The sequence below is a fragment of the Zeus faber genome (assembly GCF_960531495.2).
Source record: "Zeus faber genome assembly, chromosome: 14".
NCBI lineage: Eukaryota > Metazoa > Chordata > Actinopteri > Zeiformes > Zeidae > Zeus > Zeus faber.
The window spans coordinates 19,725,149-19,745,797 of NC_137200.1; the positions used below are offsets into that span (position 1 = coordinate 19,725,149).

General features: G+C 46.2%; 2 protein-coding genes across 4 annotated transcripts; one reads left to right on the forward strand and one right to left on the reverse strand.

The window, feature by feature from the left end:
* Positions 1-207: 207 nt before the first annotated feature.
* On the forward strand, positions 208-8,712 carry smpd1 (sphingomyelin phosphodiesterase 1). Its single transcript, XM_080014342.1, has 8 exons — positions 208-657; positions 2,508-2,828; positions 2,932-3,212; positions 3,576-3,749; positions 4,378-4,549; positions 4,893-4,969; positions 5,700-5,845; positions 7,405-8,712. The coding sequence occupies exons 1-8, from the start codon at positions 442-444 to the stop codon at positions 7,806-7,808; spliced, it is 1,791 nt and encodes a 596-aa protein (XP_079870468.1). The 5' UTR covers positions 208-441; the 3' UTR covers positions 7,809-8,712.
* Positions 8,713-9,710: 998 nt separating this feature from the next.
* tpte (transmembrane phosphatase with tensin homology) lies at positions 9,711-20,552 on the reverse strand. 3 transcript variants are annotated; one of them, XM_080013277.1, is made up of 20 exons: positions 20,324-20,552; positions 19,745-19,874; positions 19,058-19,173; positions 16,257-16,340; positions 16,096-16,143; positions 15,803-15,961; positions 15,344-15,463; positions 13,887-13,986; positions 13,694-13,757; positions 13,535-13,599; positions 13,385-13,445; positions 13,214-13,295; positions 12,752-12,840; positions 12,551-12,612; positions 12,359-12,439; positions 11,807-11,912; positions 10,844-10,941; positions 10,644-10,739; positions 10,471-10,541; positions 9,711-9,991 (listed from the first exon to the last, which is right to left on the reverse strand). In XM_080013277.1, the coding sequence occupies exons 3-20, from the start codon at positions 19,105-19,107 to the stop codon at positions 9,886-9,888; spliced, it is 1,542 nt and encodes a 513-aa protein (XP_079869403.1). In that variant the 5' UTR covers positions 19,108-19,173; positions 19,745-19,874; positions 20,324-20,552; the 3' UTR covers positions 9,711-9,885. The 3 variants fall into 3 exon arrangements, with proteins under 3 accessions (XP_079869403.1, XP_079869404.1, XP_079869402.1); XM_080013278.1 differs by lacking the exon at positions 20,324-20,552 and having other exon boundaries at positions 16,257-16,337; positions 19,745-19,936; XM_080013276.1 differs by lacking the exon at positions 20,324-20,552 and having other exon boundaries at positions 19,745-19,936.
* Positions 20,553-20,649: the final 97 nt, after the last annotated feature.

The window sequence follows — 20,649 nt, forward strand, 5'->3', positions numbered from 1 at the left end:
ACGGTACGCCGTTGAACTTGTCGCGTCGGATTTACGGATTCCCGAATCACGGGAACGCGCGGGATTTAAAGCCCCGCGGCGCGACCAATCACTTCCGGCTTGTCGCCGTCACGTGGTCGAGCAGCTGAGGTCCCGCCGGGGTATAAAAGGCGCGGGGTCGCGCCTCCGCACTTGACCAGTCACACGCCGAGCGCGACGGGAGCGGCCGCCGCTGCGGGAGGGACGGACGGAGACGGACGGAGACGGACGGAGACGGACGGAGACGGACGGAGCCTGCGAACAAGCGACTGGAGGCGGCTGACGTCCTTGCCCGTGCGGTGTTGCGATTCGCCTGCCTGCTTGTTCGGTAGCGTCCCCGGAAGGAAGGAAGGAAGGAAGGAAGGAAGTCGCCTTCGTGCCGTCCCGTCCCCCCCCCCCCACCCACCCCGACGCGGCGAAACCATGGGGCTCCCTCCGGCGGTGCTCGCGTTGCTGTCCTGTGCGGCGCTGGCGCTGCTGACGGCGGACCTCGGCAGCGCCCACCCGGCCCCGGGCGCCGGGCGGTCCGACCCGGGGCTGGTGGAGCGGTTCGGCCGCCTCAGCGTGGGCTTCGGCTGGAGAAACCTCACCTGCCCCGTGTGCAAGACTCTCTTCGCCATCCTCGATATCGCGCTTCTGGTAAGAGCTGCTCGCTCGTTCGGTGTCGCTTTAAAATGTAAGAACTGTGCGTCTGGGCCCAGCACCCACCAGGAGCGAGTAGTTGCCATAGCAGCGTATACACATTAAGTTTAGTGTGCACATAGCTGCTCGTCTTGTTTTTGTGGGTTGGGTCGATTGCACTCACAGACAAGATGAATAAAATGTGTATTTGGGGCGATCCCGACATGCCGTCGTCCAAGTTTGATCCAGATCGGCCCACTAGTGTGGAATAACTTAGTAAAAACGGTATTTTATCATCGCCGCAACGCACGCACGCGGGCGAACGAGGCCTCGCGCACGTCACATGATCGCATTGCAGTCTAGTGATTGGTCCACAGCCGGATCCTCGCCAAGTCGGCGGCAGGTGCGGATGGGGCTGACGTCAGAACTAAATTGACGTCCTGGATCCGACGAACCCACGGTCGGGGCGGTCCCGACATTCCCTCGTCCAAGTTTGATCCAGAGCAGCCTAATATTGTGGAACCATTTAGTAAAAATACTTTTTTTTTTTTTTGTGATTGGTGCAACGCCCAGACAGCTCGTAGAGGTCACACTGGTCAACAACGTCACTTTGCGCTTGTGGCATAAGTACAAAGCAAGTGACTTCAAATGTAAAGTAAATCTGTGCGGTTTGTTTTAGGTTTTTTGTTTCCTTCAATGAGGATCAAGTAAACACATCTAAAATAAAAAATGCGTATTTGAGTCTCCATTTACACCACTGCTCTACACTCGACTGTCTTAAGAATAAGCAGTCTTAAATAATATAAAACTTAAAATAATTGTCTTACAGTTTTTTGTTTTGAAGTATTTCATGAAAATGTACATTATTTTTTGCGAAGGCAGTTTTCTGTTGTTTTACAAAGTGCTATAAAATGATTGTTCCCCAAAGTGGGTGAATAATTGAGATCACGATATTGAATAAAATCGCGACTATCAATTTAGCCGTAATCATGCAGCCCTGGCGTAGGAATCCCAAACAGATGATGGTTGGGTTTCTGGCCTGGTTATGAACGTCTGCAGTTACAACGCACTACGTAAGCCAAAGCACTACTGTCATTGAACTTCAACGGAGGGCGACCACCCTGGAAGCCGCGTCTCGCTGCCTGCCGCTATATTTTAATTAGATGTTTGAAAATATATTGATTTTTGAGTGACAGTAAATTTTTTTTTATGAAATAACGTTTTTAATACGTGCAACATTAGCCCAAAACTCAAAGTGCCCCTGCAGCACTCCTGCGCCTCTTCCTCTCGCCCTCTTCTGTATGTGTAGAATTTTACATTTTCCTCTTGCAGGTTTCTGCTAAGGATGTAAAAAAGAATAACAAAACATTGCAACATTCCGTTGCTCTTAGTGGATCTATGTGAGTGTCTGTCTAAATCATACAAGCTTTTATTTTTACATCACAAAGTACGAGGAAACCGGCACCCGCCACAATAAGGCCCCCCCCCCCCCCCCCCCCCCAGAGAGCCTCATAGATGAAAACACAATCTTATCTTAATCTTTTGTTTTCTTCGCTGAAGTCGTGTAAGAATTGATGGCCGTCATTGTTCCCGATAAACTGGCGGCCAAATTTTTAGTGATCCCCCCCCCCCCCCCCCCCCCACATGACAAGGCACACACGACTCTCCCTGACGTGATTATCACTTCATAGGTACAAATACACAATGTAGACATTGCAAGGTGCCGACAAGTGCGTAGAATACAATGAGGGGCTGAAGTGAACGTTGTGTATTAGGCGGCTGAGGAAGTTGGACGTTTTCAGGAAGTCTCCCGCTTTGTCCCTCGCGTCTTATTCGTAACTTCCCTTTTGTGTCCCGCCTCGCGTCAGACCGACGCAAACGAGGAGCGCGTGGCCCGGGCGGTCGGCGAGGCGTGCGTCCGCCTCCACCTGGCCGACGAGCAGGTCTGCCGCCAGATCACGGAGCTGTTCCGGGACGACTTCATCCGGGCCCTGCAGGAGTCCCTGCTGTGGCCCCCCGAGGCCTGCGCCCTGCTGCTGGGCTCCCCCTGCGGCAAATTTGACCTCTACGCCCCGTGGAACGTCACCTTGCCGAAGGTGCCCAAGCCCCCGGTCGTCCCGCTGTCGCCGCCCAAGCCCGGCTCGCCTCAGAGCAGGGTGCTGTTCATCACCGACATCCACTGGGACCAGGTGAGTGTGGAATACGCGGCTGCTCTGACTAATAAGGGTTTAGAAAATACAAAAAATAAAAGGGAATATTTGGGGACAACTCAAGACTATTTTTTATCAACAGGAGTATGTGGCTGGCAGCAGCGCCGACTGTAAGGCCCCTCTGTGTTGCCGGAAGGAGTCGGGCTCTCCCAGTTGGCACCGGAGGGAGGCCGGGTACTGGGGCACGTACAGCAAGTGCGACCTGCCCCTGCGAACGGTGGAGAACCTCCTGGCCAACGCGGCCAGAACCGGACCCTGGGACTGGGTGTACTGGACCGGCGACATACCGGCTCACAACGTCTGGTCCCAGACCCGAAAACAGCAGCTGTCCGAGCTCACGGTCATCTCCAGGCTCATCCGCAAGTAAGAGCGCGCGACGGGGACCGGGCGCGCCGTACGCAGCGGGTGTTCGTCCTTTGCCGCCGCCGCCGCTTCGGCAGGTTTTACGCTGCATTAACGGGCCGGGCGTCTCAGAAAGGTGCTCGTTCGAGAAAGGAGAGACGTGGCACCGGCACTCAAAATGTACGAGCGTGTGGTTAATTTTTAACAACAGTTGGGTTTTTCGAACAAACACAGGCGCACCCGTTAAACATCCAGCACGTGGCTGTTCATTGCAAATACGGTTTAGGGTCAAGAGTCGATTGTTTTTTTTTGTCTTACTTTGGTCAGTGGACTGTGCGATTGATTTTTGACCCCCCCCCGCCCCCGTGTGCCGTATCCCTGCAGACACCTGGGTCCTAACGTGACGGTGTACCCCGCCGTAGGGAACCACGAGAGCACGCCGGTGAACAGCTTCCCACCGCCCTACATCCACGGGAACAGGTCCTCCGCCTGGCTCTACGACACCATGGCCGAGGAGTGGGCGGCGTGGCTGCCGGAGGAGGCCCTTCAGACCCTGAGGTCACTTTTACTCCACGTTTTTTTTTTTTTTTGGTCTGTGCCGTTAAAGCGTCGGTCTATGCGCCGCAAATGCGACTGCAAAGAGATGCTTCTTTCCTCGGGCCTGAAAAGTGCAGGTGGCGGCATATAGGCAGCAGTAGTAGTGGTCACCCCTCCCGCCATTGTTTGTTTTGTTTTTGAGCAATTGAACAATGAGAGTTGTTTCCCCCAGGTTGCTTGAATTTAGTTCCGAAATTTAAGTACTGGAATACCTTGAAAAAGTATTCTCATTACCTTGAAAAAGTGAAGTGCTTGAAAAGCCATTTTGTACTAAACAGTAAAACATTTCCTGAATGGCTTTAACCACGGATGATGCCAGGGAAATGTGCATTTTAATCCATCCTGGTCAAAAATATCCACTTATAATGGTGGATTCCAATGAGATAAATAATAAAAGTAGATATGCGAAAAGTACTTGAACAACTTTCAAGTACTTTCAGCACATCTACTTTTATTATTATTAATAAATACATTACATTGTTTAATGCCAGAAGGAGCCCCGCCCCAGGTTCTGACCGGGAGAATCGCCCCCTTTTTTGCGTCCCTCTTTGTTCCCTTGTCTGAAAATACGTAACCTCCGTCATTCCAGATACGGAGGATATTATACGGTGGAGGTTGAGCCCGGGCTGAGGGTGGTGTCCCTCAACATGAACTTTTGCGCCCGCGAGAACTTCTGGCTGATGGTGAACTCCACGGATCCAGCCAACCAGCTGCAGTGGCTCATACGCATCCTCCAGGCCAGCGAGGACAAGGGCGAGAAGGTGAGGGCGAGTAGCACATGGCATGTAGGACTGATGTGGCAAGAAACCAAAAGTCGTCCTGATTTAGGGGCGGTTTTGTGGACACAGATCTGGACTAAATCCCACTTTTAATCTGGACTTCCTGAAATGCACTTCATCAGTCATGGTTTAAAATGGTCTCAGACTTTGCTAGGCAAAGTAGAAACGGGTTGTATAGCCCCAATAAATTAGATCAGTTTTCTTATTTTCTCCAATACCGTTAACCGTACCTGTCGGCGCTTAGCGATACTACAGTCTTGACTAGTTTAGCCCCCGGGGTCCGTTTAATACAGAGTCTTGAATTTGGGGTTTTGTCCCTGCCCAGGTTCACATCATTGGCCACATCCCTCCTGGCCTCTGCCTCGGCAGCTGGAGTTGGAACTACTACCACATCGTCAACAGGTACCGAGCGACGGCGCTGTTGTTTCCCTTCTGCTTCCCGGCGCGGTGCGATTTGCCGCCGCCCCTGTGGCTCTCCCCCACCTGGGACCGTGATTCTCGTCAAGGGGGAACTGTTGTTCATCAAAAGGGACGCGCCATGGTCGGCCGGTTGACTGCGAATTGCGGCGCGACGAAAATCCATTAGTACATTGTGGCGTGACTTGGGCATAACTCCTCTCACGTGGCTCGCCAGGCTCCACAAAGAGCAAATGTTGTGTACGTTATTGTGACGCATTACTTTCCCAGCTTAAATGGCAGTTTCACGGGTGCAGATTAGGTCTAATCTTGGGATAAATTTTATTTTTTGTATAGTCTGGACTAACTGAAAACAGCGTTTCTCAGTCATGGTTTAAAATAGTCAAGAGACTTGGACCGAATCTTGGTTTTAAAAAGAAAAAAGGCATTTTTAAATTCTGCATTCATTTAGATTTAAATAAACCGCCCCCCCCCCCCCCAATTGATTGTCATGCAGACTACTTGTACTTTGTACTTCTGCTTTTTCTTGCAATTGGAAGCCCCTGTTTGCTTGGTGCAGAAAGCCAAGTAGCTCTGCTTCTCCAAAGTCAATGCCCTCAAGATAGAAAGTAATTCCACGTGAGCAATCTTCTGCTGACGCGCTGTAATGTCTGACCCACTTCGGTTTTTTTTTTTTTTGTTTTTTTTTCTTCATGTTTTGATGTTTCCCTCCCAGATATGAAAGCACAATCACTGGGCAGTTCTTCGGCCATACACACTGGGATGAGTTTCAGATGTTTTACGATGAGACGACCATGTCTCGTGCGGTGGGCGTGGCCTTCATTGCGCCCAGCGTCACCACCTACATCAACCTCAACCCAGGTGAGGATGTGGTATTTATTACTTGTATATATTGTGAGGATATATATTACATGGTGGCTATTAATTGAGCGGGGGGAGATCAGCGGAACAGAATAAAAAATCTTAACATTTTAAACATCCACATGATGAAAATGTGAGGGGAAGAGGAAACGGTCCACCCTCAATTTGGGCGTTCTGATCGTCAATGCCAATAAATGGCCCTTCTGCAGTTGGACAATACGTTTAGACTAACTTGTTAATTGCAGTTATTCGTATGCAGGGTTCTTACAAGGTCTCTGAAGTGCTTGAATTTTGTCCTCAGAAATTTATTGAAGTAATTTAAAACCTGTGATATTCCCTCTGGTTTTGTTATTCAGATATCGTAAAAATGATTTTTTTTTTTTTTTAACGACATAGATGATGCCAGGGAAATGTAAATTGAATCCAGCATTGTTGGAAATACTTAGAATAGTATTATTACTATTATAAAGACCTGTCAGTAGATGACAATGAGATTTGAAAAAAAGTGTATTTAAACTGAGTTTATATTTAAAGTTTATATTTAAATATCACATTAAGAATTTCTATTTGTTTTGCATGAAGTCCTTCAAAATGGGGGTACTTAAGTCCTCAAAATAAACTTTAATGTCTGAATTAACCCTGTGTGCCAATTAATCTTTGTTTTTTTTTTTTAGTGCCAGCAATGCATAAAATCATGCAGATACGGGTCAGCAGCTTCCGTTAATGTTCACATCAGCCATCAGAATGGGGGGGGGGGGGGGATCTGATCTCAGTGTTTGGCATGATTATTGGTGCCAGGCGGGCTAGTTTGAGTATTTCTGTAGCTGCTGATCTCCTGGTATTTTTACGCACAACATTCTTTAATGTTAACTCAGAATGATGTGGGGAAAAAAAACAAAAACCCAGTGAGGGGCAGTTCTGCGGCAGAGAACGCCTTGTTGATGAGAGGTCAACAAAGTGGCCAGACTGGTTGGAGCTGACAGAATGGCTACGGTAACTCTAGATAACCACTCTGTACACTGAGCAGGACAACATAATAACGCACAACACGTGGAACCTTGAGGCGGATGTGCTACAACAGCAGGAGACCACGCCAGGTTCCGCTTCTGTCAAGCCAAGAACACAAAGCTGAGCCTGCACTGGGCACAGGCTCACCAAAACTGGACAGTTGAGGACTGGAAAAACATGGCCTGGTCTGAATCTTGATTTCTGCGGATGGTAGGGTCAGAATTTGGCAGCAGCAGCCTGCCTTGTGTCAATAGTCCAGGCTGATGGCGGTGGTGTAACAGTGTGGGAATGATTTCTTGGCACACTTGGGGCCCGTAAATTCCAATCAGTCATCGCTTGAATGCCACAGCTTATTTGAGTATTGTTGCTGACCATATGCATCCCTTCATGGCCACAATTCGCCCATCTCCTAATGACCACTCTCAGCATGATGAGGGAGAAATCTGCAGGAATTCCTGGAATCCATGCCAAGAAGAGTTGGGGCTGTTTTGAGAGCAAAGGGAGCTTATAATCGATAAGTGTGGATAACGGTCGTATGCCCCTCTCTTCAGGTTACCGGGTCTACTTTGTGGATGGGAACTACAAGGGCAGCTCCCGGCTTGTGCTGGACCACGAGACCTACATCCTCAACCTCACCCAGGTCAACCACCTGGCCGCCGGGGGCCCGGACCCCGACCCCAAGTGGAGCCTGCTGTACCGCGCCACCCAGGCCTACGGGGTGTCCAGCCTCTTCCCGTCCGACTGGGACGGCCTGATCCGCGCCTTCGTCGCCGACGACCGGCTCTTCCAGCAGTTCTGGTTCCTGCGGCACAAGGGCCACGTGTCGGAGCCGTGCAGGGACACGTGCAAGACCTCGCTGCTCTGCTTCCTGCACAGCGGCCGCTACAACGAGATGCAGCAGTGCAACCTCCTCGAAGGCAGCGGCGGGAGAAGAACCCGGCGGACCCTCTGCTGAACCGGCTGTCCAGTGTTCAGAGCGGCGCTCAAAATTGGAGCCAAAGAAGCGTGACTGTATCAGGGCGTGCGGATTTAGTTGTTCTTCTTGAAGCGGGCGTTGCTATTAATCACTGGCAATAAGGATGGTCGTGCACAGGTTAAGTCCACCTCAGGGCCCTTTGCTCCCACTGGGAACGGTGGCGTGGAGCTCCCAACTTGTTGGAGCGCTGGACGCAGAGTTCTCGCTCGTGTTTTCAAAGTGAATGGGATTATTTTTGAAATTCTTGGAAATTCGACTGTTAGATTTACCAACTGCTGAGTGTCATTTTTGCACCAGTTTGTGACAGCAGCTTGTGGGCACAGAGTTGGCGTGTTTCTGGTACCTTCTTAAAACAGTATTACTTGGACACAGTACGGAAACTGATGACTCGCGTTCTTTTTCGGGTTTTCCTTGGGGTTGGTGTGAGCTTCATGGTTCCGCAGCTTAACGTAGGTGTATGAAATGGAACGGGGCAGCGTCGCACTCTGACTTGACGACCGCAACAGAAATCCAAGAGTCGTCTTCGGTATCTTTAAGCACCTTTCATTGGTCATGGCCTGTTTTGTTTTGATTTTCTAAAGCTTCCAGCCATGTTGCCCGACCAGCAACTTGAAAGTTGCCTGGCATATTTTGACATTTACCCCCGAGCCATTTATCTTTCTGCTGCACTTGGGTTGTCTGTATTAGGTAGCTAATTCTGAGGCTGAGCAAAGAGTGGGTCTAACCACATGGTTTTTTTTCAGGGAGTCCTTTGAGGGGGGGGAAGTGCTGAAAGCCGCGCTCTGTGGCTTTCAGACCTCGTCGCTACTTCCCGCATGTGTTTGGGAATGACTGTGATGAGCAGTGTAAACTGAATTGTAATCAAATTATTCAAGATGTTGAAATAAATGTATATTTAAAAAAAAGCAATTATCTTGACCTTTCTATCCTTAAACTGATGTGTAGAAAGTGATTAAAAGTCATTGTATTTCTTAATAAAATGACTATCTAGCTTCGGCGTCGCCTAACCTCTTCCACAAGTCCAGCTCAAACAAATCCAAATGCGTCAAGACAGTACAATCTCATTAGTGTTGACAGTCTTCATTTTTATGTGTTCATAGATCAAATATACTTGCTGCAGGTACAAAAAGGATAATGCTGTAATACTACAGCAGAGCAGTCGTGGTTCTATTCCAATCAATGAAAAATCGGGCCCCCAAGGTTGAAACTAAGAATGATGCTGTGCTCAAAGTATTTACTTTCATACCCATGATTCACGTTATCTTTCTAAAATATTGACAAAGGGCTGTAATGGAGATCACATGACAATGAAACGCAATGTTTACTGGATCACTTATCTGAGGCAAAACCTGCCCCCCTTTTTTTTGGGGGGGGTGTTCTAGAATATTATCTGTCCCGTGAGTTAATCAGTAACAGTTCTGTAATTGTAATCGTTCTTTAAATATGGAAGTGTCTGTATAAGCAATCACTAAGAATCTTAAAAAATATATCACAGTTGATAAACATCTTCTTTGGTCCTGGGCCTCCATAGATCCAGAAATAAAGTGGTTTTGTAATGTCTGACTAGTGACATTAAAATTAGCTTGATGTTTAAATCAGAGGCATCGCCAGCAGCCTTAAAGGATTAGTCACTTGGATAAGAAATCACTTTTACTCAATTCAATATGTGAGCAGCTCAATTCACAGGAATACCTGATTTTGTGTTTCCTGAGCTGGAACCAAAGACAAGTGAATCTGGAGTTAAATCTGTTGATTCTTTTTGCGTTCATAATTTCAGATTTAAAGCCATAATGTGCTCAGTCTCATTTTGGAAAATACCTGAACCGAATTGTGAATTTGACTATTTTGTTCACATGAACAGTAACATTGTACTCATTCATATCCACTTATCAACATTTATTTTCATGCATGTTATCCGTCATGACCCCTCGTTTTCCAAGTGTTCATACAGCGTTTCCTTTCCCAGTCATAGCTCAAGTAAACAAAACAAAAACAAACCTGTGAAACTTTGACTACCCAACGCGATAGAACCTCCATCTTTCTGAATGTTTTGATTTTATTCGGGGTCTGAGAAGAACATAGTGACGCCAAAGTCCTGCTTGTAGAGGTCCCAGGTCTTGGCTTTATGAGGGTTGTCCAGCTCCTCCCTGGACAGGAACAGCCTGAGGAGCGTGTGAGAAACATTTTGTTAACTTATTTAGTTTAGTTTAGAGGCTAAAGCTGCCGACCGGGGATGTTAGTGGTTTAGCATGTCAAACACAACTTTGTCGTCTAAATAAGTGATAAGCTGTCAAGCCGTATTAACACCGAATCCGCCGCAGTTTATCCGACGGCCGGTAGTGGGAGGATCCGACTGTCAGATGCAATTAGGGATTCGGTGTGACGCGGGCCTTAATATCCGAGGAATATTATAGGATATATTTTATTTTAAATGTAGACTTTTGTTCCGATATACTTTAACTTAGTTGCATTTGTAAACATGAGTTTGAATGTAGTATTTTTTATTTATATAAATGAATGTTATTTACAATACTGATATTTATTATTATAATGTAAAATGATCATAATTATTATTGTGAAAGTGTGATTAGTGAAATCCCCCCCAAACACGACTGGTTGCGGTTGTGTAGCACAGACATACTTGTTGTCCTCTATGAAGGAGGTATTGAACCAGAAGTAGAACGGGCAGTCCTCGTACCCTTTGGGCAGGCCCTGAGGAGGATCAAAACACCACGAGTGTTATCCCAGCTTCAAAACATCCTCAAAGCTGGCTTATTTTTTAGCGTCTATATATGTTTGGATGGCATCCCTCACCGCGCTTGATTCAAACATGACCTTTACGTCCCCGTCGACCACTGGACCGTTCTGCAGGCTGATCACTATGGCGTTGCTGCCCATGTCAGGAAATACCTGAAGGAAGAAGCACAAACCACCAATCAATCAATCACCAGATCAATACCCAGAGAGCTGTTCTGGTCTTAAAAAACAAACAAAAAAAACACATTAAAACCTACTGCACAGTTTTCCTGTTTGGCGCACACACACTGAAACACCAGCTCCTTCCTCACGATGATCTTCACCCGGAGGTCGCTGCCGTCGCCTCGGCCCACGCCTGACGGGCAACAGAAAAACAATGTTAATGCACGTGGGGCCTCCAGGTCGACCTTGACAATAGAGGAAATGGATCATCTGGACTAAGACCAGCAGCAAGAGCAGACAGAAGGAGCTGACTAGTCAAAATGCATAAACGTAGCATAAAAGAAGCTTAACCGTCTGAAAAGAAAAAGAGGAACAACTCAAAATAGCTGAGTGTTTTAATGATGTGTTCATCAAACCAAAATCTACTTGGCTCTGAGCCTTTGGCTGTGTTTACACTGAATCCGAAACCGCACCACACGGTCGGGTACCCCTCCCCAGCAGCCGTCAGACGAACTGCGTCTGCATTTTGCGTCACATAATATTTCTGGGGAAATGGGAGAGCCCGGTGTTCTCCAGTACAACAGCGAGTAGTTCGCTCGGCTGGACATTTACCGTGTTCCATGAATGAGAGTTTAAAACTCCCTTTGAATAGTTTGCAAAGCTATAAAAAATGTATTAATTACAACAATTGTGAAAATGGTGACATCCAACATTAAAAGCATCATTATTTTTTATATATGTAACCTATTTACTTATTTTTAAGCCCAAGTGACTTCTAACTATCCATAGAAATGAATGGACCGGGACTTCCAGAGAGTTGTTTTTTCGGATTCAGTGTAAAGCTGGCATTAAATACATTCACTTATTTAATTACATATATATATATATATATATATATATATATATATATATATAAAATATTTTATCTTTTTTTCTGCAGCATCTTCTTTGTCCCTTTTTGTAATTCCCTAACCTAACTAATTAAATACTTTTATAGACTATATAAAAGACAAGTGGACACCCAACAAGGGGTGTAAAAGTCAAGTATAGGTGTGAACCTGCTATGGAGTGGATGCGGATGCTCTTGACTTTGAGGCTCTGAGGGGGAGGCAGCTTCCTGTTGAACTTTGTCTTCATGCTTTCATAGTAGCCCACATACCGACTCTGAGTTTCACACAAGCAAAATAGTAAAAGAAATTGTGAAGGAAAACAAAACAGCTTTTATGATCATGGGCTGACCCCCAGTGATGAAAAAAATAAAAGCTTAGGTTAAAAACAAATACTACTTTTCCTTCCACCTCTTTCTCTCACACACGCACGCACACACACGCAATGATTATTAATTATTATTGGGGGTAACTAATATTATTACTGAAATTTTATTAGTAATTTGTTACACTACTCATTACTGGGGAAAGTAATATTACTGTAACGCCTTACTAGTAATGTGTTAATGCCCAACACTCTGTGTGTACACACACACACACCCACACACACACACACACACACACACACACACACATATATATATATATATATATATATATATATATATATATATATATATATATATATATAAATAAAATGACTTAATATCTGGCTCTCAGCACCTGTGAGGGCGTTTCCACTCCCTGAAACTTGGAGCTCTGGCTCTTGTCCGTCCTCCTCTCCCCAAAATAGTCAAGACTGTCCTGGGAGACACATGGGAATAAACCAGAGAAACAAAAAAAAAAAAAAAAAAGGAAATGAGAAACGTCTTTTTTGAATTGTTTTGCTCAGTCCCAGAGAGCAGAGAACCCCACCTGTGCACTCTCAAACTGGTCGCTGTCGATCAGCCAGGTGCACACCAGAGTACCCGTCCGTCCTGCGGAATCCAGGAGAAACGGGAAAAAAAACAAAAACAAAGTTCAACGGTGCCAAAGCTGCCACTAGAGGGCAGCACCGCCGTTTGTGCGAGTGCCGTCCGTTGACGATAATGCAAAATTGACCGAATTCAACGTCACCTTTCCCTCCTTTGCAGTGAATAGCGATAATATTCCTGGAATCGGCAGACATCCACTCCCTCACACTGGCTGTGTAATCTATCATGTTCCTAAGAGATGCGCACACGCACACACGCGGCGCGCACGCACGCACGCACGCATGCACGCACACACACAAAGATAAAGGGGAAAGTCGTCAAAAAAGAGCAATCAACAACCCCCTTCATTTGGTCTTTTTTTTTTTTTTTTTTAACCTGTGTATTATTCTAACAATTTGAAGAAATATTTTTCAGTCAGCCTATTTGCTTTCTGAAGTCTGTAACCACTTTGGGATTATTATTTTATCGAAACGGTGATAACTGCTGGTTTTGCCCGATTATTGCAACACCCACTGCACCTGCGTTCAAAGTTTATAGAAACTCACACAACCGATTTCCTCCAAACGTTGTGAACGTCACACGCGGTGCGGAGAGCGCTACTTACTCCAAGGAGGGGACGTTGTGGTCGTCTATAAACACTCGTTCCACCCTGTAGTGGAAGAATTTGGGGTCATAGCCCTTCTCGCCTGTAAACGACAACAAATCGACAATTGGCGTATGCAGAAGCGCCACAAAGATTCAAGATGTGGGCGTAAAAACAGAGGTCAAAACTTACTGCATAGGTTGTAAACTTTATAGTGCTCTCCATGTTTAGTGTCCAAGAACCTGGCAACCTCCTACGTTGAGAAAGGGATAAAAATGAGAAGTCTGGGAGTGTGTGTGTGTGTGAGACATTGTATGATATTGCATGCGTTCATTTCCTTACACTGATGGGATTCCTGTAGAAGGACTGTTTCCCCGAAGAAGGGAAAGACATGGCAATGACGCGATCTACGGAAAGGACGTCGTTGCAAATCATTTGTTTTGAGAGGACGGAAAAATTATATTATTCTCCCGACGGGATTCTTTTTTTTTTTTTTATTACCTGTGACGTAGGTAAGATCCAAGTCAAAGCCGTCCTTCTGATATCGCCGCTTGTTCTCAGAGACCTAGTGGAAAAAAATATAAAATATAATACGTTAAATGTGAAATATTATTGGGAATAGATTCCGAACGGAAGTGGCGGCCGCTAACAGCAACCCTTCCCTGGGTATCGGCCACATCTCGTGTTGCCTCACCATCCTCCTGGTGACCTTCTCCAGTTCTTTCTTCTGAGACGCCAACCTGAAGACCCGCAACAGGATGATCACCCTCAGCGCGCGCAGGAACGACACCACCCTGACGACGAAGCAAAGGCGGGGAAAAATGGGAATAAAGTGGACGCGAAAATGGAAACCGGGGAACGCTTGAGGGTTTCAAGCCCGCTTCACACCGACTCCGACAAAGGACGAGTACAAACCGGAAGTCCATTCATTCCCGTGGAGAGTCCGCGGTGCAGAATTTCCGTGCGCGGTCAAGGCTCCGGCATGTGTTAACATTTTTAAACTCATGCGAGAGGTTTCGGTCAGAGACTTGGACCGAAAGTCACCATATTCACTATCAATAAATCTATTTTTATATCGGTGTGTTGTTTTCTTGCACTTGGCAAACACTATAAAAAGGGAGTTTCAAACTCTCATTCATGGAAAATGGTAAACGTCCAGGTGATCAAACTACTCGCTGACGTAATGGAAAAAACAAGCGGACATATTTTACGGTGAGAAACTCAGAGGCAGTTCATCTGACGGCCGCCGGGCAGAAGATCCGACTGTCGGGGGCGATTACAGATTTCGTGTGAATCCGGCTTCAGGATTTGGAGCTCCTGACATCCTTTAAACAAAATTATATTTGAACTTGTAGTAAATGGAAAGTCGCGGCAAATGAACTTATGTAAGAATACAGATCTCATTTATCTGCCTTTGACGATGATCGGTAGAGCCCAGACGCCCAGTTCATTTTAAAGCAAACCTAAGAGGTGTCTGTCAGAATATTCTTTTAGATCAAATCTTGTTCCCTCATGGCAACAGACCAGGCAGTCACTCTGTGAACGCCGTCATTCTCCAATTACAATTACATTTGGAAATAACTTTTCGATCACGGAAACTGCATATATAGTCCTTAAACTGCACGTATAGTATCAGGTTGTTATGTCTAAATGCCATGCCAAAAGTGTCAAAAGCCTGAATTGTTTTGTCTCAAACACAGTGGAGCCCAATGACACACGTTAAAAAGACTAAACAATTTAGAGGATCAACAAATGCGTCTTTTAACAAAGGAGAGCAAGTTGTTTTTTTAGAATGTGTTGAGGATAATGGTTTATTGGTCCATTTTGAGTGAAATTTTTTCGATTTCTGCGCTTTTATTTTGAAATGGCACTTCCAAATTGAATCAAAAACAAATCGTCACTTAATATAATGCAGGATTTCATATCAAAGTTGATTATATGGATTACAGCTTTATTATTTTTGTGTAATAAATTCAAATGGTTCAAATCTCAGATTGTATTTGGCTCGTAGATGTGGATCCTGAGCTGACACCAGTTGAGTTGAACCACTGGCTGGCACCGTGTCCAGGTCCAGGCAAAATGTGTTTATCAGAAAATCGTATCTTTTTTGGAAGCCGGGAGACAAGGAACGAGATAAGAACAACCACAGACCTGGGTATGAGGCTGGATCCCGACATGTCGGAGAAGGTGTAGATCATGGTGATCACCAGAGTGATGAAGACGATACAAGCATCCATGATGTTGAGTTTGGAGCTGAAGTACACCTTGAGCCTAAAAAAACAAAACAAAAAAACAGCAACAATCTCCATTAACACCGAAATAAGAGCCTCACATCTGCTAAGTTTCTGTTTTTCAAATTGCCTTGGAAATCGTAGTGTTTGTTGAGTGGAACAAACTGCCACTTTTTGCTGACTAATCACTGTGATAGTGGCAAGGGACACACGCTTCCTGTACTTCTTCCTGTTCAGGACAAGCCAAAAAGCGGGGCTCCACAACCGATTTCCTTATTCATGTAAAACACGATGCTTTTACTAAAAAAAAAAAAAAAAAAAAAAAAAAAAAAAAAGGTTTCTCTTCTCTTGGTCTCCCACGGTTTCCCCCTCCGCTCACCCTTCCACGTAGACCCGCAGGAGCACGTCGGCGAGGAAGAAGAAGGAGATGGCGAGGGACACCGCCTCGATGGGGTTACGGGCCTCGCTCTTCTCGGGCAGAGACAGGTCCACCACCACCAGCACAATGTCTACCAGGATCAGTGCCACGCCAAAGATCCTGGATTTCAAAAACACACACACACACACACATTTTTTACCCTTTGCCAACACCTTCATCCTCCTCAGGAAGCCATGGGAAATCCAAGAGTCGTTCTTTGGGTCGACACAGAACAGTCCGTGGAGCACACTCACCGGAATCCAAAGGACATGACGATGGGCGATATCTTTTTTCGGATATTGCTAAAGAGGGAGGGAGATGAAAACTAGTCAGATTATCTTCAGAATAAGGATTCTGTGTATAACTAGAACTACTTTGACTAATACAACACCGGTCAAAAGGCAGAGCAACTCACTGGTACAGCGTGTCTTGCTCCATGCTGTCCTCCTTCCCATCGTCAATTTCCACCTGCGCATTCTCCAGCTTATCAAAGGCTCTGCTTTAGATAGATAGATAGACAGATGGATAGATGGATGGATGGATGGATGGATGGATGGATGGATGGATGGATGGATGGATGGATGGATGGATGGATGGATGGATGGATGGATAGATGGATAGATGGATGGATAGATGGATAGTAAAGCTTATGATTCAGATAGATAGATAGATAACAATAAGTTAGAACTGGGGCGGGGGGCGTTATGCCGGGTTTCGCAGCTCCGTTCAGAGCAATCTTTTCTCGTAACAAAGCGAATAAAAACTCTAGATGTATTTAATTTACTCCGTTTCCTGCTGGTGCCCGGCCACAGGTCGTGCCTGAAAAAAATCCTGCCTTTGTTCTCACGGTGCGGTGGCAAATACCACGATTGCCATATCTGTGTAATAACGGGACATTCTGGTCAAAGGCGCACTCTAATGTGTGTTTACTGTGCAACAAACTGGATGAACTTCTATTTAATTTTATTGCTCATCACATGTGATTCACTAACGTTAGCCAAAACATGTATAATCAATTATATATATATATTTTAAAAATACACAATCGAATGGCAACTTCAGCATTCGAATGGTTAATTTTTTTCAGTATTCAAATTCTATTCAAATTTCGTTCCTGCAGCTCTACAGCTTATTTAATGACGTGGTGACGCAAGTTTTCCGAGTCCTGGTGACACGCAGAACGACCACTACAAGCTGATACACTTGTTGCGTGTTATATCTTTATTCTAAAAATGAGAAGGTGTCTGTCTACTACCTGCAGTCTACAGAGTCCTGCCTCACGCTGTCTCTGTGGAAGGAAATCACTCCGTGTGGAAGTTCCCAACCTCACGGTTCCATTCAAACAGACTGAACACTGCATGTCCCTCAGACATTTCATCAACTTTTTAAACTTTTGGGACTAAAATTTAATGGAACCATTGCTCTGGATCCTGCTGTATGATTTGCTATTGGTGTCATATGGTTGTTTCTCTGCTGTATGATTGGCTGTTCGTGTCACATGGTTGTTTCTCTCCTCTGTACGATTGGCTGTTCGTGTCACAAGTTTTGCAAAACGCGGCACGAGTTACAGTTGCCCGAGTTTCCCTTAAATACAGCACCGGTTCAAGCTGTCTGTCTAGGTGTCACACTCGCAAGTGGCTGGAGGGGAATGACTTCCGAGAGACAAAGCTTGGACTTGTATAACTTTGGAAGATGTTACAAAGGGGCGATCGATATTGATCTCTAACAACGGGAGGGGGAACTCTAACGACAGGACGTTTGAAACGTCCCGGTTCTAATGAGACCTCAATCATGTCTGTGCGTACTGCCGTCGTCGTGTTGCAGATCCTTTTAGCCTGAAAAGCGCAGAGATTAAAAATAAAAAGATGCCGAGCAATAATAGCTTGCATTTTTATAGCGCCTTTCAAGGGACCCAAGGACGCTTTGAGCATATGGAGGGAGACAAAACAGATTACACAAGAGCAGAAATTAATAGTAGAAATGTTTACCGGGATGACAGCATTAACCAAGACTATAGGCCTTGATGAACAGGTAGGTTTTCAAGAGTTTTTCGAAGGTGTCTTTGGATGCGGCGTTGCAGATCGCTGGGAGAGTGTTCCAAAGAGTGGGGGCTGCCACACTGAAGGTAATGTGAGGCAAGGGCATGGAGGGATTTATAGGTGAGGTGGAGGATTTTCTATGAGATACGGGACTTGACCGGGAGTCACTGAAGGTGGATGAGGGTGCGGGTGATGTGCTGCCAGGGCTCGGTGCGGGTGAGAACCATGGCAGCTGAGTGCTGCACATACTGGAGCCTGTCCAGCGCTTTGCTGGGCAGCCCGGACAGGACTCCATTGCAAAATCCAGACGGGAAGTGATGAAGGCATGGATAAGGGTCTCTACCACAGTTGACGGCCAGACTCTCGAGATGTTTTTGAGGTGGTAGAGAGCTTCTTGGAAGCTTGAAGACTTCTTGGGATGGCAGATGGAGCAGCCATCGACGTCAGGGAGAAGATCTCCAACTTTCCGGAGCAGCGCCTTGGTAGCCACAACTCTGAGCTCTGTTTTATTGCTTTTTAGCTTGAGTAGATTAGATGACATCCAGGTTTTTAAGTTGTGTAGGCAGTTGACAAGGGACTGTGGTGGGAGCTGAGTTAATGGTTTAATGCCTCGATACAGCTGAGTGTCATCGGCATAGCAGTGGAAGCTTAGAGGGTGGCGCCGGATGATCTGACCAAGGCGGGGAATGTTGATGGTAAAAAGGACGGGGGGCCGAGCACAGGGCCTTGAGGCACGCCTTGGTCGACTGGGCCGGAGTGGAACTGGAGTCTCTGATGGTGAAAAACTATTTCCTGTTGGAGAGATATGACAGGAACCAGGACACAGCTACACCGGTGAGGCCGAGATATTCAGATAAGCAGCCGAGGAGGATGTGGGAGGGTGTGAGAAACGGTGTCGAAGGCTGTGGAGAGGTCCAGGAGAATAAGGATACTGATGTGGCCGGAGTCAGCAGCGATGAGGTCATTGGGGATTTTGATGAGGGTGTTCTCTGATAGATAGATAGATAGATAGATAGATAGATAGATAGATAGGTAGATAGATAGATAGATAGATAGATAGATAGATAGATAGATAGATAGATAGATAGATAGATAGATAGATAGATAGATAGATAGATAGATAGATAGGTAGATAGATAGATAGATAGATAGATAGATAGATAGCATTTTTCCTCACCCATTGGCATCCACAGCTTCAGCGCTGGGAGTGAAGTGGACAGTGGACATGACTTGGGACTTGTTGGTGACGTTGTCCCGGAAGATGCGGTTCCTCGTTGTTCCCGGCGACTCGTGCTGTGAAGGAGGCGGCACAGAGACCACAGCAGTCCTTTAGGTCGTGTTGGGTTTTTTAATTGACACCGTGCTGTATGTGCACTTTCACACAAGTACTAAAGGTCCCTGACTAAAGTGCGTGCGTGGGTGCGTATTAGTTTGAAAGAATGAGAGGAGGAATAAAGAGGGAGACAGAGGACGAGAGAATTCTGGTCACCTTGACAACGGCAACCAGTTGTCAAGGTAAATTTAATAGTATGTTATTATTACTACTACTACTACTACTACTACTAATAATAATAATAATAATAATAATAACAAAATAGAACACATTTTTGATGTTTTATATATTTGGTATTTTTTATTCGTTGTTTTTACTGTTAAGCTTTATTTATGCTAATTAAACAACAAACGATTAAAAATAAATACTCTTGGCCGAATAAACAGGCTTTAAACTTTCATATCTTTCCAACAGCACGAACGAGCCACCCCAGAAAAATAATAATTGAAAAAAATAATAATAATAACAATATAAAAATAAAAATGTAACATATAGAACGAGTGAATGTCAGTTGACACAAACAGAACTCACCTCCGTCTCAACGCTTCCGTCTCGCTTTATGTGTCTTTCTCTCTTTTCAATTCATCGACGCCAGCCGAACGAGGCGCATCTCTCCAACCCGCGGCGGTGGCTGCCGTCCCCACTCGCCGTGTCTTGTGACCTGCACGGAGGAACACGGTTCAAAGTTTAACCGGAGTTGTCCATCCCTCCATCACCGCCACCGTCCACTCCTCCTCCTCCTCCTCCTCCTCCTCCTCCCCCATCTCCCGCTATAGTGACGCGGGCGGCCGGCGAAGGATCCGTCCGCACCGAACGACGCCACGTAATGAGTCGCCCCGGCAGGCGTTCGAGGAGCGGAGATTCGGCGGGGGGTCTCCGACTTGCGAACTGTGCGACCGGTTTTTCGCGTCGCACGCCACCACAATAAATCGTTTCGACATTTTATCCTTGCGACTCGCGCGTCCCTCCGCCCAAATCAATCACCGGGAGAGAAAGAGGCCGGAGGACTTGAGAGATCCAGCCACACTTCGCGTTCCCAACAAACAAACAAACCAAAAAAAAAAACCCCCACACAAAACAATTGAACAAAAACCGCTTGAATCAAAAGACCGTTGCTTTGAAACGGCCGTTGTGTCGTCGCTTTCTATTTTCTCTCCCTTCCTTCTTCTGACTCGTTCACCGTTCACCGGAGGTCACCGCTCGAACGGCTCCTTCTCCTCGACCGAGTCAGCCGCCGGGAGCCGAGTCGTTAAAGCGGAGTCGAACCCGCGGGCCCGCCGCCTCTGCTGGCGTTGCGCTTTCGGACTTCCTCCCCGGCCCCCGAAAAGACGCGATCCGCCCTTTTCCTCTTGCAGCGCTTCTTTAAAAAAAAACGAAACCCTAAATGACCCGACAGCCTCTCACCCACTATTCACAATGTGCTCATACTTTGGTAT